The sequence below is a fragment of the Dipodomys merriami genome, unplaced genomic scaffold (assembly GCF_024711535.1).
Source record: "Dipodomys merriami isolate MVZ:Mamm:240054 unplaced genomic scaffold, mDipMer1.0.p SCAF_57, whole genome shotgun sequence".
Lineage (NCBI taxonomy): Eukaryota > Metazoa > Chordata > Mammalia > Rodentia > Heteromyidae > Dipodomys > Dipodomys merriami.
The window spans coordinates 7,008,349-7,024,142 of NW_027206146.1; the positions used below are offsets into that span (position 1 = coordinate 7,008,349).

Sequence of the window (15,794 nt, forward strand, 5' to 3'; positions counted from 1 at the left end):
CTCAGGAAACTGAGATCTGAGGATCCAGCCAGGCAGGAAAGTCCATGAGACTCTGATCTCAATGGACCACCAAAAAGTCAGAAGTGGAGCTGTGGCTCAAGTGGTAGAGCACCAGCCTTGAGTATAAAAGCTCAGGGACAACGCCCAGGCCCTGAGTTCAAGCCCCAGGATGGGAACACACCCCCCCACACACACACACACTCACAAAGCAGAAGGGAAGGGCTGGGCAGTGAAGGGAAGCACACTCACACCACTTGGCTGAGTCATGGTTCTTTGAGGCCAGAGGTCTGATCCTGTCCATCTTTTGTGGCCCAAAGTCTAGGCTGAGTGGAATGTGGCTGCTTCAGGGAGGTGGGGTGAATGGGGATGTGCCCTTACCCTCGCTCTAATCCCTATCATTTCTGTACAAGCTCCCCAATTCCATCCTGGGGATAAAAGAATCTCCTAGCCTCACACTGGCTCCCCCGCCTCCACCCCACTCCCCCGCCCCCATCCTCCTTCTAGCCAGATGGGGAGGCCAGGGCTCTGATCCCGCCCTGAGATTTCTCACCCAGCTGTCACAGCTCTGTCACACAGGGACCCACACAACCAGGCCAGCAGAGGCCAGCGGGAAGGAGGATCACCCTGGACCACAGCCTCCGCCCAGCCCGCACATCCTCCATGCAGATCCCCATGGGCCCCGCCTGCATCTTCCTGAGGAAGGGCATCGCAGAGAAGCACCGGGTAAGGAGGCCCGGGGAGGGGGCCGCAGGGGAACACCAAGGGGGGGGGGGAGGGGGCCGTGGTAGTGTCCCCGTGGAGATGTTGCCATGGTAGTGATGGCCCTGCCGCCTGGCCTGGCCCTGGGTTTTCTTTTCCTACAGAACAACTCCTGAACTTGGAGATTGTTTCACTCCCATTCTACTGGGGGCGGGGGGGGGGGGAGGGGGACTGAGTCATGAAGTCTTTGCTTTGAGCTTATGCAATGCATGAGTAGCAGGACAAGGTTGGTTTGTATCCCAGGTGAAGCTTTGAGGTCCCTGAAAAAGAGAGGAAAAGGAAGGAGGAGGGATGGGATGGTGTGGGAGACGGAAAGGCCGGAGAGCTGGGGCCAGGCTCCGAGCACAAAGGGAGTCAGTGCGAGGAGGACAGGGGCTGGCCAAGTACGGTGGGTTGGTCTGTCATCCCACCCACTCAGAAGGCAGAGATTGGGAGGATCATGGTTTGAAGCCAGCCTAGGAAAAATGTTAGGAAGATCACCTCCGCCTTCCCCCATCTCAAAGACTAAGGCAGGTGTGTTGTGAAGGCCCTAGCTGGAACAGAATCAAAGCAAAAAAAAAAGGTCTGGGGTGTGGATCATGTGGTAGAATGTTTGCATAAATGAGAAACTCTGAATTCTATCTGAGGAGGGAAGGAAGGAAGGAAAGGAGGGAAGGAGGGAGGAAGGAAAGAAGGAAGGAAGGAAGGAAGGAAGGAAGGGAAGAAGGAAGGAAGGGGGGAGGGAGGGAAAGACAGAAGAAAGGATGGAAGGAAAGGAAGGAAGGAAAGAAGGAAAGAAGGAAGGGAGGGAGGGAGGGAAGAAGGAAGAAGGGAGGGAGGAAGGAAGAAGGACAGGGAGGGAGGAAAGAAGGAAGGAAGGAAAGAAGGACAGGAAGAAGGAAGGAGGGAGGGAATGAAGTAAAGAAGGACATGGAAGGAGGGAAGGGAAGAAGGAAGGAAGGGAAAGAGGAAGGAAGGAAGGAGGGAAGGAAGGGAGGGAGGAGGGAGGGAAAGAAAGAAGAAAGGAAGGAAGGAAGGAAAGAAGAAGGGAGGGAAGAAAGAAGGAAAGAAGGACAGGAAGAAGGAAGGAAGGAGGGAATGAAGGAATGAAGGACATGGAGGGAGAGAAAGAAAGGAAGGAAAGGAAAGGAAGAAGGAAAGAAGGAGGGAGGGAGGGAAGGAAGGAAAACAGAAAGGAGACAGGAAAGAAGGAATACGGAAGGAAGGAAGGAAGGAAGGAAGGAAGGAAGGAAGGAAGGAAGGAAGGAAGGAAGGATTTATAGAATTTCTTGGGGGCAGTAGTCTGGAGGCCCAGCCATTGTGGTGCCAGAAGCAGGTAGAGCACTGATGGCTGGAAGTTGCCTGAAGTTTCTGGGTGCCATGCACACTAATCCCACTCGGGGGCTGAGGCCTGGGGAGCAGACGTAGTCTGAGGAACCCAGTGGGACACCAAGGGGACAGCGGTGGCTGGGTGTCAGGACCATGGGGTTCTCTGGCCTGGGCTTGGTCTAGGAAGAGAGCAATCTGTGGTGAGTCCCCTCAGCCCTCTACCCTGCCTTCCCTGCTGTGAGGCAGGCATAGTGGCCTTTATCAGCCCTGGGGAGGCCAGAGGGCAGAGACCGTCTGGAAGGGAGGCTCGGACTCCACCGGGCCTTTGATCCACTCAGTGCAAGGAGAGTTGTTGGCCTGGGAAAGGCAGAGGGAGGGATTGGGGACTCAAAGATGGGGGACGAGGAAATGCCAGGGAGGGGGTTGGGGAGGGGGGAGGGGGGTTGGCAGGAGGAAGAATGATAGAAGCAGGAAAAAGGTGAGCTGGGATTTCTGATTCTACATATTCCTCCCCTGCCTTCTTTCCAGGAGAGACCCCTGGGGCAAGATGAGATCGAAGGTAAACCCTCCCCGCTCAGATGTCCGCTGCTTAGTCTATCCTCTGTCTCAGTGTAAAGTCCTTCCTGGGAAAATCTCCCATCCCTCTGTCTCTCTCTTCTCACCTGCAGGTTTGTAGATCTTGTTCTACAAAACCGATTTATTTGCCAGGCACTAGTGGCTCACGCCTGTCATCCTAGCTCCCAGGAGGCTGAGATCTGAGGATCGCAATTCAAAGCCAACCCTGGGCAGGAAAACCCATGAGACTTTTATGTCCAATGAACCACTAGAAAACCGGAAGTGGCACTGTGGCTCAAGTGGTAGAGTGCTAGCCTTGAGCTGAAGAGCTGAGGGACAGTGCCCAGGCCCAGAGTTCAGGCCCCATGACTGAGAGACAATTGTTTTTCTTCTTCTGATCCTTAAGTAGTTACACTAAGGGGTTTTAATACAGCATGTCCACTGTGAAACATAATGCATCCTAGGCAATGTCACCATTTTTTTTTCAACATTGAAAAATTAAAAAATCCCCTCTGATTGTGCTTGTGACCACCCCATTCTTCTCCCTGAACCTGCAGAGCTCCGGGAAGCCTTTCTGGAGTTTGACAAGGACCGGGACGGCTTCATCTCATACAAGGACTTGGGGAATCTCATGCGGACAATGGGCTACATGCCCACCGAGATGGAGCTCACTGAGCTGGGCCAGCAAATCCGCATGAACTGTGAGGCCAGGGGCCGGGGGGGGGGGTGTCACAGAGGGTAGGATTGGAGGGCAGGCGTTGTAATCCATCCCAGCTACTCAGGAGACTGAGATCTGACAGCTGAGATTCTTCTCTCCAATGAATCACCAAAAATAAAGCCAGAAGTGGTTCTGTGGCTTAAAGTGGTAGAGCGCCAGCCTTCAGTATAAAAACTCAGGGACAGCTCCTAGGCCCTGAGTTCAAATCCCAGGACTGGTTCCTCCTCCCCCTTGAGCTACCCCCCCCAAAAAAAAAAAAACAAAATAAGAATGCCGTGACAAGAAGATGGGAGCTTTTTCTTTTTTTGCTGGTCCTGGGGCTTGAACTCAGGGCCTGGGCACTGTCCCCGAGCCTCTCTGTGCTCAAGGCTAGTGCTCTACCCCTTCAGCCACAGTGCCACTTCTGGCTTTTTCTGTGCCTGCGATACTGAGGACTCGAACCCAGGGCTTCATGCATGCTAGGCAAGCACTCTACCACTGAGCCACCTTCCCAATCCTGGGAGCTATTTCTTAAACTGCCCTGAAGGGCAGAGCGAAGGGACAGAAGACTGAGGCAAGGAACCCTTCTGACCTCACCTCTGCTGTCCCCAGTGGGTGGCCGCGTGGACTTTGAGGACTTCGTGGAGTTGATGACCCCCAAGCTGCTGGCAGAGACAGCCGGCATGATCGGCGTGCAGGAGATGCGAGACGCCTTCAAGGAAGTGAGCGAGTGGGGGTGCACACGTGTGCCCGGGTGTGTTGGGTGTGTATGCTTGTGCACACATGGGGATGTGCATGAGTGTGGTGGTATGTACATGAGTGCACACACACGTGTGTGTTACGTGCGGGTATATATGGGTGTGCACTCCTGTTTATATTGTGTGCTGGCCCTGGAGTTTGAACTCAGGGCCACCTTTGCCACCACCGCTGCTCCTGACCCAGCCCTCTGGTTGTGTCCAGTTCGATGCCAATGGAGATGGGGAGATCACACTGGGGGAGCTGCAGCAGGCCATGCAGAGGCTCCTGGGGGAGAAGCTGACCCCCCGAGAGATCGCCGAGGTGGTCCAGGAAGCTGACATCAATGGTGACGGCACCGTGGATTTTGAAGGTGATCAGAGGGTGAACCAACCTGAAATCCACTTCTAACTCCTGTGTGACTTCACAAGTCACCCTGTCCCGGTATGAGTGTGCGTGTGCATGCACATGCGTGCATACTCACCAGTCCTGGGGCTTGAACTCAGGGCCTAGGTGCTGTCCCTGAGCTTTTCTGTACAAGGCTAGTGCTCTACCACTTTGAGCCACAACACCACTTCCAGTATTCTGGTGGTTCACTGGAGATAAGTCTCATGGGCAGGAAACCATGACCCTCAGATTTCAGCCTCCTGAGTAGCTGGGATTACAGGTGTGAGCCACCGGTCCTGTCCTTGATTTTCTCCAAGTGAGCACTTGGAATTGGGAGGCAGATTTGAGAAGCATTTTCTGTATCGGTCTTGGACCTCGTCATCCCTAAGAGCTCAGTGCTGGCCATGTCAGGTTTTGTGCAAGGAAGCAACTCATCTCACCTCACACACCTCCCTGGGGGTTCTCTTTGCAGAGTTTGTGAAGATGATGTCTCGCTGAGGAGTTCCCACAAGTCCCCTCACCCGAGCAATGTGGAAAGAACACCAATGGAGGATCCCTGAAAGATGGTGGAGGGGGGCGGGGCCTGGCAGTAGTGTGGACTGAGCTTAGACTGTCAGCAGTCGCTTTGCGTGGTGGCCAGAAGGGGTGTCTTCAGGACTCGATGCAGAAGGACAAGATTGTGTGTGGAATATACGGGGTCCTCGGGCCCAGGGCCATTCCAAAACTACAAAGCTTAATGGTGTCTTTTTTTTTTTTTTTTTGCCAATCCTGGGGCTTGAACTCAGGGCCTGGGCACTGTCTCTTGATTTCTTTAGCTCAAGGCTAGCACTCTACCACTTGAACCACAGCACCACTTCTGGCATTTTCTGTGTATATGATGCTGAGGAATCGAACCCCAGCTTTATGCGTGCTAGGAAAGCATTCTACCACTAAGCCACCTTCCCAGCCCTTAATGGTGTCTTTTCCTTCAGAGTCCTAAATCCCAGACCTGCCCAAGTTGCTTTCCCTGTGGTGGGAAAGCGGGGAGAAGTCCTGTGGGGAATTTTTGGGCAAAAAAAAAAAAATCTGGCCAGAAATAGTTTCAGTCTCTCTCTCTCTCTCTCTCTCTCTCTCTCTCTCTCTCTCTCTCTCTCTCTCTCTCTCTCTCTCTCTCTCTCTCACACACACACACACACACACACACACACACACACAGAGTCTGCCCTTCTCTTGCCAGCTTCAACCTCAGATTCCTCCCCCTCAGTAAGAATGGGGGCCACATCAGCTACAGATCCAGCAATGGGAATCTTGAGAAACTGGGTAAGAGTAGGGGCCTTGGTAAGAGAGGGGGCTGCATCAGCCACAGATCCAGCAATAGGAATTGAGAAACTGGGATGTGCACAGGGCTCATGGAGTCTTCAGCTGGGCGTGGTGGCACCTACCTGTAGTTCCAGCTACTCAGGAGGCAGAAATAGGAGGATGAAGAGTTGAAAGCCTGCCCTGACACAGGTAGTAAGACTAACTCAAAAAATAACAACAATAACAACGACAAACTCTAAAGTATAAACAAAAGGAAAAAGGGCTGGGAGTGCAACTGGAATGCTGGAGGAGCATTTTCCTAGCTGTGTGTGTGAGGCCAGGGTTCAATATAGTGTCACAGAAAAACAAAAACAAAAAACAACAGGCGTTCGAGGCCATCACGCTGACTTCCAGGAAAACAATCTATGCTTTTCCCTTTTGACCTCAACATCACCCTGGTGTGAGATATTGGGGGGTGGTAGGTTGGATTAAATCACAAACCTGGATTATAAAGGCTTAGAGCAAGCCGATCCCAGGGCACTAATCCCCTACAAAATATCATGATACAGAGACAGGGGAGGGGGGGACAGACAGACAGAGACAGACAGACAGACAGATAGACATAGACAGACTTACAGAGATACATAGAGACATAGAGACATACTAGAAGAGACAGGCAGAGAATGACAGAAAGGGACAGAGACAGAGATCCCAAGAAAGTGACAAAGAGAAAGAGACAAAGAGTTAAAGAGACAAAGAAAGAAAAAGACTGAGCCGGAGAGACAGACAGAGACAGAGAGATAGACAAATGGAGACAGAAAGAGACAGAGAGAGGAGGGAGGAGGGTCTCAGATCTGGGGCCAGCAGAGCCGGTGGAAGCCCCGCCTCCCCACCCCAGCCTGTCCTTCAGACAGTCAGTCCATCCGTCTGTCCTTCTGTCTGTCCATTGGGCAGGCCACAGCCCCACCTCTGCTGTCCTGGTGTGGATGTGCGGGCATCCCCTTGGCCTCCAGCCTCTGCTGGGGCCACCCCTACTCCTGCCCAGGTTCCAGACGTGGAGACGAGGGGGACAGAAGGCCAGGGTCGCAGACGCACCCCCTCCTTGCTCACTTATTCATTGCTCATTTATTTATTCATTAGTGATCTGATTAGATGCTGACCACATGCTACCCCAGGCCTCTTCTTCCCGGGCCCTGCAGCGTCCATGCAGGGTGTAGGCAGGGTCTCCTTCAAGGAAGCGGCAAGGTGGGTATGGGTTGGCGGTGGGTTGGGAGCCGTTTTCTGGGTGTCTGTGCTCTTCTCAGAAGATGGTATGATCCCATAGGGTGATAATTTGGTGTTTCTATAGGTGACCATCTAGGCCCGGAAGGCACAGGTGCGAGCCCAGGGCAGCCTTCTCCAAAGACTGGCTTCTCTCTGAAAGGATAATAATAATAATAATAATATAATAGACTTTGAGCCTAGCACCATAGCTCATGCCTGTCATCTCAGCTACTCAGAAGGCTGAGATCTGAGGATTACAGTTCAAAGCCAGCCTAGGCAGCAGGAAAGTCCAAGAGTCTCATCTCCCATGAGCCAGCAAAAAGCCAGAAGTGGAGCTGTGGCTCAAGTGGTAGAGCATCAGCCTTGAGTGGAACAAACAAAAAAGTCAAGCCAGAGTGTGAGGCCCTGAATTCAAGCCCCATCCCCAGCACAAAAACAAAACAAACACACAAGAACCTTCCTCCCATCTTAGCCTCCCAAGTGCTGGGATTACAGGCATGGACCACTATACTCGTCTTAAGTCATTATTCTCCCTGCCCCACCTTCATAAGGCCAGACCTCCACCTGCCTCCTTGTAAGTTCCAATCTTCCCCTAGCTCCACTCCATCTTGGAAAGTGGGGTCTACCTTGCAGTGAAGCTCAGGGGGAGCAGCACCCCCACACCTGCACCCCTCACCTTCTAGGCCTCTTCTGCCCTGCTGGGCATCAGCAGTACACCCACGTGTGGTCCTGGTCGTAGTTGTAAGATGTTGCACACCACAAGCGCTTCTGTTTTGACCCTATCTTGGTGCAGTTAAAATAATTCTTGTTTTTATAGTTGAACGGGAAGTGGCAGGGGAAGCCGGGTGACAAGGCAGAAATTCCTTAGGGGGAAGAAGGGGACAGGATGAAGGCCATGATTCCCTGGGGGTGTCCGCTGGGAGATGTGTGGTAGAAAACCAGGTCGGTGCTAGTGGCTCATGCCTGTCATCCCAGCTACTTGGGAGGCTGATTATAGGACTGCGGTTCAAAGCCAATCCTGAGACGGGAAAAGTCGGTGAGACGCTTAGTTCCGATTAAGCAGCAAAAAGCCCAAAGTGGGGCTGTGGCTCAAGTGGTCGAGACCCTCACATCTCAGCCCCCCGAGTGGCTGGGATGGCAGGCGTGAGCCACCAGTGCCCGGCAATGCGTTACAATTTTCATATAACATCATGACTGTTCGCTTGCAGCGCAAAGCCAGTCGTGGTAATGCAATTCTTTTGTTTCCTTGAGACCTGAGTCTCTCCATGAAATCTAGGCTGTGGATTCCCCATCCTCCAGCCTCAGCCTCCCAGGTGCCGGGATTACAGGCATGCACTACCTCACCTGGCTGGGTGATGTGTTCTCCCCCGCCCCCCCTTCACCCCACATTCCCGGGGCTCCTACTGCGCATGGCACACAGCAAGGCCTCGGGGAGGGGGAAGCCGCCCAGGCCCTTCGTCCCCCATTACTGGTGTCGGCGCAGACGCTCCATTTGCCGTCCCTGTCCATGTTTTCCGTGGTGGGGCACCACAGCTTGCTGTCCTCGTCCTCGATGCACTCGGAGACCACGCTGTTTCTGTAGGTGGAGGGGAAGATGCACGGCTTGCTGAAGGAGTTGCCGCCGTACTCTGCGAACGACCGGGAGGGGGAGAGGGGAGGTGGTGTCAAAAAGAGGGGACAGACACGGCTGCCATCCACCACCCGTGTGCGATGCGTGCGTGCGGCTTGAGCTCTGGGCCTGGCGCGGTCCCTCAGCTCTTCAGCTCAAGGCCAGCGCTCTCCCACGCGAGCCACAGCGCCACTTCCGGTTTTCTGCTGATTCACTGGAGATCAGAGTCTCACGGTCTTTCCTGCCCGGGCTGGCTTTGAACCGCGATCGTCAGATCTCAGCCTCCTGAGGAGCTGCGATGGCAGGATGAGCCGGTGGCTGCCTGACCCTGACGGGAGGAAAGTGCTGTCCGGCGTCCTCCATGCTTCCCACCCTGGCTCCTGAGGCTGCTGGTTTCGCAGTACTTACGCCCGGCTCCGCGGTGCTTACCGTTGGTCTCGCAGTACTTCCACTGGCGCTTCTGGTCGAAGCTGGAGGTGACGGAGCACCAGGCCCGCCGCACCAGGCTCCCTTCCAGTGTGCAGCTTTCGTAAGGCCTCCCGCGGAAGACGAAGGGGAAGATGCAGCGCGGGTAATCTGTGCCGGGCGGGGTGGGGCGGGGCTGGGCCTCTGGATCCAGGACCCACCTGCCCGCCCCCCCCCCCCCCCCCCGCGTCCGCCTCCATAGGCCCCGCCCCATGCCCTCAGGCTCCGCCCCACACCCGCAGGCTCCGCCTCCACAGGCCCTGCACCACGCCCGCAGGCTCCACCCACACCCGCAGGCTCCGCCTCCACAGGCCCCTCCCCATGCCTGCAGGCTCCACCCATACCCACAGGCTCCGCCTCCACAGGCCCCTCCCCATGCCCGCAGGCTCCACCCATGCCTGCAGGTTTCCCCTCTGCAGGGCCCACCCATATCCGCAGGCTCCACCCACACCCGCAGGCTCCACCTCCACAGGCCCCGCCCCATGCCTGAAGGCTCCACCCATGCCTGCAGGCCCCGCCCATGTCCGCAGGCTCCTCCCACAGCTCCGCTCTGCAGGCCCCGCCCCCTGCCCCTGCAGGTCCCACCCTAGGCCCACAGCTCCTTCCCTCCCCCGCAACTCTTCAGGCCCCGCCCCACGTCCACAGGCCCTGTCCCATGCCCTCAGGGCCCTCCTCTCCGCAGGCTCCCCCCATGCCCACAGGCCCGCCTCCACAGGTCCCCGCCCCACATCTGCAGGCCCCTCCCCACGTCCACCCCCTGCAGGTCCTATATCTCCACATTGGGGAGCAGCACTGGGCCTCTGACCCCACCCAGGTGCCCACACTGCACATATCATCTGGTTGCGAGCATGTACATGTGCAAATGTGCATGTATATATTATGCATGTGCACGTGTATTGTGTGCACATGTTGTGTATATGTATGTGTGCAAGTGTGTGCATGCCTGTGTGTTTGTATATATGCTTGCATGTGTGGTGTGTACAAGTGTGTGCACATGTGCATGCATATACTAGTCCTAGGGCTTGAACTCAGGGCCTCATTTTCTCTTAGCTTTTTCATTCAAGGCTGGTGCTCTCCCACTTGAGCCATAGTGCCACTTCCAGCTTTTTGCGGGCTAACTGGAGATAAAAGTCTTACAGACTTTCCTTCCCCAGGATGGCTTCAAACTGCCATCCTCAGACCTCAGCCTCCTGAGTAGCTGGGATGGCAGGCGGGAGCCACCAACCCCGGGTCTCGCATTTGCACTCAGTGCTCAATGGAGCATTGTCCACACGTTCTCCTGTGTCTGTGTGCGTGGCTGTGCTGCTCATGCTAGGAAATCTACCCTGCTTTCCCAGCAGACCATGGGGGACACAGCCGAGGGGGACAATCAGGGGACAGAGACAGGGATTGGTAAAGTTCCAGTGTTCTGGTAATGTTCCCACTCACCTTCCACCTTGCAGTACTTCCACCTGCCATCATATACCGCCCTGGTTGCACACCATGGGAAGAAGCTGTTGATCTGGATGCAGGTAAAGAAGGTGGTGCCCTTGTAGGTGAAGGGGAAGACACAGGCCTCCTGGCCCTCTGAAAGACAGGTGGCCGGGGCTGAGGGCCACAATCACCAGCAATTCATGACCCGCCTGCCTCCAGAGCCAATCCTTTAGCTCTTTGTTTAATCCCATTAGAGTTGAGAGAAAGTCTCACTTTTTACCCAACTGAGCCTAGAGTATGATCCTCCAATTTATCTTTCCTCCTGGAATGACAGGCATATGTCACCAGATTGTGAATAATAGGAATAGAAAAGGCTGGGGGGTTGGGTCTAGAGTAGAGGCTCAAGGCCCTGGGTTTAGATATTTTAAAAAAACAAACAAAAAACCTAGCCAGGCCCTGGTGGCTCACGCCTGTCATCCTAGCTACTCAGGAGGCTGAGATCTGAGGATCTCAGTTCAAAGCCAATCCTGGCAGGAAAGTCCGTGAGACTCTTATCTCCAATGAACCACCAGAAAATCGGAAGTGGCTCAAGTGGTAGAAATCTCACCTTGAGCTGAAGAGCTGAGGGATAGCGCCCAGGCCCAGAGTTCAAGCCCCATGACCGACATAAACAACAAGAACAACAAAAACATAAGCTTCCAACTGGGTAGGGCCTCTGCCAGTTCACCATGCACCCTGTCCTCAGGTCTGCTCTGGGTTGGATTCTCACCCTGTGTGACCTGACATAGGTTGGGAGGTGAGGGGCCTGGCAAGCAGAGAGAGGAGAGGACAGACACTTCCCCCTCACAGCCTCACCAATGGAAAAAAAAAAAAAAATCCTTACATAGCCAGGTTCTGGTGCTCACACCTGCAATCCCAGCCACTCAAGAGGCTCCCAAGTGAGGATTGCAGTTGGAAGCCACCCCAGGCAGGAAATTCTGTATAAGATTCTGAGCTCCAAAAGCTGGAAGTGGAGCTGTAGTTCAAGTAGTAGAACCCCAGGCTTAAGCACAAGCCCTAGGACTGGCAAAAAAAATACCCAAACCCACAAACAAACAAAAAACCAAACCTCCACCATCCATACCCCTTTTGCTCGGCCTCACCCCTCTTCACTTCTTTTTGACCTTAGCGTGTATGCACTCTCGACCTTGGGCCTGCTCACGTCCTGCCCTCCCGTGGCCAAATCTATATTCCCACTCCTTGTGCCTATAACATGGCTTGGCCCAGACTTCAGATCTTGGGGTATAAACCCTGGGGAGGTCTGAGGTTTTTCCACCTCTGTGTGCCCAGAAATCTTGACTTGGGCTCCATTCCCAGTTTCCACACCTCTCAGGACTGTCTCCCACACACACCCCCAACTCACCTCCACTGGTCTGGTAAGCGTGGAGGAGGAAGGCCATCCACCCCAGCACATAGCTGCACTGCTGCATCTTTGCTGCCTCCACTCAATGCCCTGAGAGAACACAGAAACTTTGCTTCATCTAGTTCCTTTGCTTTGCCAGCTAAAAAGTAAACATTTTTGCTGGACACATACATGATGTCCTGGCTAGGTATACTATATATTATGTGATTGTGTGATTATATCATTAGATAATATATGACGTAGATATCATATCTATGACAGATGGATAGAAGGTTGGGTGGCTGAATAGATGGAAGCTTGGATAAATGGAGGATGGATGGATGGATGGATGGATGATGGATGGATGGGTGGATAGATGGATGATGGATGGATGATGGATGAGTAGACGGCTGGATGGGTGGGTGGGTGGGTGGAGGAGTGATTGGCAGGTAGATTGATGCTGGATGGACCAAATAGTAAGAATGAAGAGCATCCTTAACCATGGAAGAGGCTGCCAAAAAGCTACCATGTTCAGAGCAGTTCAGAAGACAATAAAAAACAAACATGAAAGGAGAGAAGAGAATCAGCACATTCTCAAAATACATTTGCTCTTTTTTTTTTTTGCTAGCTAGTTTAGAGCTAAGAGTCGAATGGACTTGTTTGTGCCCAGGCTGGCCTTGAACCATGATCCTCCAGACCTCAACCCTCGGAGTAGCTAGGATTATGGATGTGAGTCGCTGACACTCCATCTGCCCGTCTTTTAGAGGTAGCATTTGTATGTGAGAGAAGACGTGTGACATTTGTCGTAAGATCTGGAGATGGATTTTCTCTTTCTCTGGCGTGATGTCTGGGAAAAGCCCACCCATGTCAGATGGCAGTGCTCTCCAAAGCCACAGCTCCCCCCTTTTTCATCCACCGACAGCGCCACTTCTGGATACCCGGGCCAGGGGCCAGCCCCAGTCATCCCGAGGCTCAGGGCACAGGGTGCCTAGGCGCTTAACTGTCTCCATGCTCAAAAGAACTTGGGTCTCGCCTGCGTGTTCCAGACACGGTTGTCTGGCTGGTCTGCTCATTGACTGGAACCACCCCCAGAGATCTTCTATTAATAGCCATGACCTGATCAAAATGCTCACTAATGTTCTCCACGGTCCCTCGCCATCACCTTTTTCATGCTCACATAAACTCTCTGTATGACACAAAGGAACAAACAGTGAGGAGGATGGGAAGGGGGAGCGGGGAGAGAAGAGCAAGTGCAAAGGCCCTGTGGTGGACACAAGCTTGGTTCAATGCCCTGTGCATCCAAGGCCGAGGGAGGGAGGGCCAGAGATATAAGAAATGAGAGGATTCGTAGCCTTCCCTCCCCACTTCAGGAGCTTTTGGCTGCCCTGGGCACACAGGGAGCTGGCTTTGCAATGCTAGCTCCATTTTTATACCATGCATCCTCTGGCCTCCAGCCTGGTGTGAGCCGATGGCTTGTAGCTTCTCCAGGCTGCTTCCAATTATTTATTGAACACATCTGTTCCTTTCTACCCAATCTTTTTGCACATCAGCCACTTCTGCGAGGTGAGCCCAAGGACAATACATGATAGACATTGTTCTATTATATACATCACATAATATGTACATACGCTCCATCTATTCAGCCATCCAACCTTCTATCCATTACCCATCCATCCATTGCCCATCCATCATCCATCATCCATCCACCATCTATCCATCATTCATCCATTATCTATCTGCCCATCACCTATGCATCCAAACCTCCATCCATTTAGCCTTTCTTCCATCTCCCATTCATCCATCCATACCACTCATCTATAATTTCATCATCATCCATCCATCCATCCATCCATCCATCCAACCCTCCACCCATCAGCGTCCCTCCCACCATCACCGATCCAATGACTTCAAGAGCTCTACCGTTGACCAGACACCACGGTGAGGACCCAGAGGAACCAGCCACCGGGAGGGCGCGGCACGGCCTGAGATGGATGGCGCTGGCTGGGGCCTCATCCTCCCCGAACGATTGCCGCAGAGCAGGGAGACAGAAATGGCACTGAGTGCTCCAAGCCCGTCCTGCCCACGGTGCACCTCGATGGCGGCCTGCCATCTGCTCAGTGAGGATGACAACCCAGCCACGGATGGAGGGGTGGCCACTGCAGCCCTCAGGGGGGTTCTCCACAGTGTGGGGCCCCCTGCTGCCCGGCAGATGACTGCATGCGACACACGCATGCACACACACAAGATGACCGCACGGGACACACACATGCGCACACGCACACAATGACTGCATGGGACACACAAGATGACTGCACATGTGTGATGATTGCATGGGACGTGCATGTGCACGCACAAGATGAACACATAGGGCACACACACATGTGCACACACACAGATGACCACATGAGACACACATGTGCACACACAGGAGGATTACCTGGGACACACACGCACACACGCACCTGCGCCCCCTCTATTAGAAATGTTGGCCTCTTTGAAGCAGACAGGACAGAATCTCAGGAAGGAAGGTCTCTTGGGAATCTCAGCTCTCTTCCAACTTGGAGCCTTGTGCTTCCCTCGGGGCCACAGACAGTGAACACTCGGGCCCTGAGGATCTGACAACATGGCCATAAAATGCTAAAGGCAAATCAGTCCTCCAGCCCCTTTGCTTCTTGCCTTCCTCCCCAAACCCGAGAATCACGAAGACTCCCTCAACATGGTAATGTCCAAATAATCCACCTTCATCATCCACCCCCGGAGCATCTCAACAAGACAAGGAATCCACCCCCAACCCCTCCCCTTTCTCATTTCCCTTGATTTGTTTTGTTTTGTTTTTTAAACTCCCAGAGTCTGTGTGTCTGTCTGTCCCCATCCACTCTTGTCTCTGAGGTAGTCCAGGCTGGGTCCTAGACACTTACCCGATTCTGAAGGTGAGGTACAGCCACAGAGTCTAAATGATCTCAGGAATATTTTAAATGCATAATGTGTTTTTCTTTGAAATGGTAATAAGGCCGGGTGCTGGTGCTTGTGCCTGTAATCCCAGCTACTCACGCCTGTAATCCCAGCTGCTTGGGAGACTGAGATCTGAGGATCGAAGTTCGAAGTCAATCCTGGGCAGGAAAGTCTATGAGACTCTTATCTCCAGTGAAGTACCCAGCTGTCAGAAAGGTAGCTGTGGCTCCAACAGTAGAACACCAACCTTGAACAAAAAAACTCAAGGATAGTGCCCAAGCCCTGAGTTCAAGCCCCAGGACTAGCACATGCACAGGTGCACGCATACACACACATACACACACACACACACATATACAGGATAAGCCTGTGTATCATGGGTTCCACTAGTCATATATATATATATATAAAAATATATATAATACTCAATATTATATATATATAATACTCACTACCTGATTTATGAAATGGCTACAACACCTTAATAAAATTATATTAAAAAATCAGTTACACTGTTTTTTCCCTTTTAAATATAAACCTATTAGGAAATGTACATAGATCTATCTTAAGATACATATATATATATACACATAGCTATATAAATATATCTGTAGATGTTTATATATATATATATATATATATATATATATATATATATATTGAGTTCCATTCCTGTTATATCAGAAAGTCTGGAACCCCAGACTCCATTCCTCACAACCCCCCCATACCCAGATATCTATACCTTTAGAAGAAGAATCCTTCTTGGGCCTAGTGCATGTTCTCTCTCTCTCTCTCTCTCTCTCTCTCTCTCTCTCTCTCTCTCTCTCTTTCTTCCCCCCCCCTGCACTGATCCTCTTTGAAGTTGTGCTCACAAGATCTGCAGGTTGAGTGGGAATAGGCCAGGCCAGGCCAGGCTATGAACAAGAGGCTCATGCCCCCCACCCCCACCCCCGCTTCCCGAATGTGGCCAGGTCAGTGCAGGCTCTGAGGGC

At 52.9% G+C, this 15,794-nt stretch overlaps 2 protein-coding genes across 7 annotated transcripts; one reads left to right on the top strand and one right to left on the bottom strand.

Annotated features, from left to right (window-relative positions):
* The first annotated feature begins 654 nt into the window (after positions 1-654).
* Positions 655-5,172, top strand: LOC138812560 (calcium-binding protein 5). The gene is made up of 6 exons (XM_070000525.1): positions 655-723; positions 2,596-2,626; positions 3,180-3,323; positions 3,932-4,041; positions 4,280-4,427; positions 4,914-5,172. The coding sequence occupies exons 1-6, from the start codon at positions 661-663 to the stop codon at positions 4,937-4,939; spliced, it is 522 nt and encodes a 173-aa protein (XP_069856626.1). The 5' UTR covers positions 655-660; the 3' UTR covers positions 4,940-5,172.
* Positions 5,173-6,830: 1,658 nt separating this feature from the next.
* On the bottom strand, positions 6,831-15,705 carry LOC138812561 (epididymal sperm-binding protein 1-like). 6 transcript variants are annotated; one of them, XM_070000530.1, is made up of 9 exons: positions 15,545-15,705; positions 14,902-15,049; positions 14,313-14,465; positions 11,872-11,961; positions 10,485-10,643; positions 9,021-9,167; positions 8,452-8,610; positions 7,659-7,845; positions 6,831-7,135 (listed from the first exon to the last, which is right to left on the bottom strand). In XM_070000530.1, exons 4-8 carry the CDS (start codon positions 11,936-11,938, stop codon positions 7,688-7,690), a joined length of 690 nt encoding a protein of 229 aa, XP_069856631.1. In that variant the 5' UTR covers positions 11,939-11,961; positions 14,313-14,465; positions 14,902-15,049; positions 15,545-15,705; the 3' UTR covers positions 6,831-7,135; positions 7,659-7,687. The 6 variants fall into 6 exon arrangements, with proteins under 6 accessions (XP_069856631.1, XP_069856628.1, XP_069856630.1 ...); XM_070000527.1 differs by having other exon boundaries at positions 14,769-15,049; XM_070000529.1 differs by lacking the exon at positions 14,313-14,465 and having other exon boundaries at positions 14,769-15,049.
* Positions 15,706-15,794: the final 89 nt, after the last annotated feature.

What these genes read in the sequence shown, in the direction of transcription:
- LOC138812560 (XM_070000525.1), top strand. Translation starts at nt 661, where the DNA reads ATGCAGATCCCCATGGGCCCCGCCTGCATCTTCCTGAGGAAGGGCATC. An exon ending in GGGGCAAGATGAGATCGAAG is followed by an intron (nt 2,627 to 3,179) that starts GTAAACCCTCCC and finishes CTGAACCTGCAG; the next exon opens with AGCTCCGGGAAGCCTTTCTG. An exon ending in TGCGAGACGCCTTCAAGGAA is followed by an intron (nt 4,042 to 4,279) that starts GTGAGCGAGTGG and finishes GGTTGTGTCCAG; the next exon opens with TTCGATGCCAATGGAGATGG.
- LOC138812561 (XM_070000531.1), bottom strand. Translation starts at nt 11,938, where the DNA reads ATGCAGCAGTGCAGCTATGTGCTGGGGTGGATGGCCTTCCTCCTCCAC. An exon ending in GAAGTACTGCAAGGTGGAAG is followed by an intron (nt 9,168 to 10,484) that starts GTGAGTGGGAAC and finishes CGCCCGGCACAG; the next exon opens with ATTACCCGCGCTGCATCTTC. An exon ending in GAAGTACTGCGAGACCAACG is followed by an intron (nt 8,611 to 9,020) that starts GTAAGCACCGCG and finishes GGTCGTTCGCAG; the next exon opens with AGTACGGCGGCAACTCCTTC.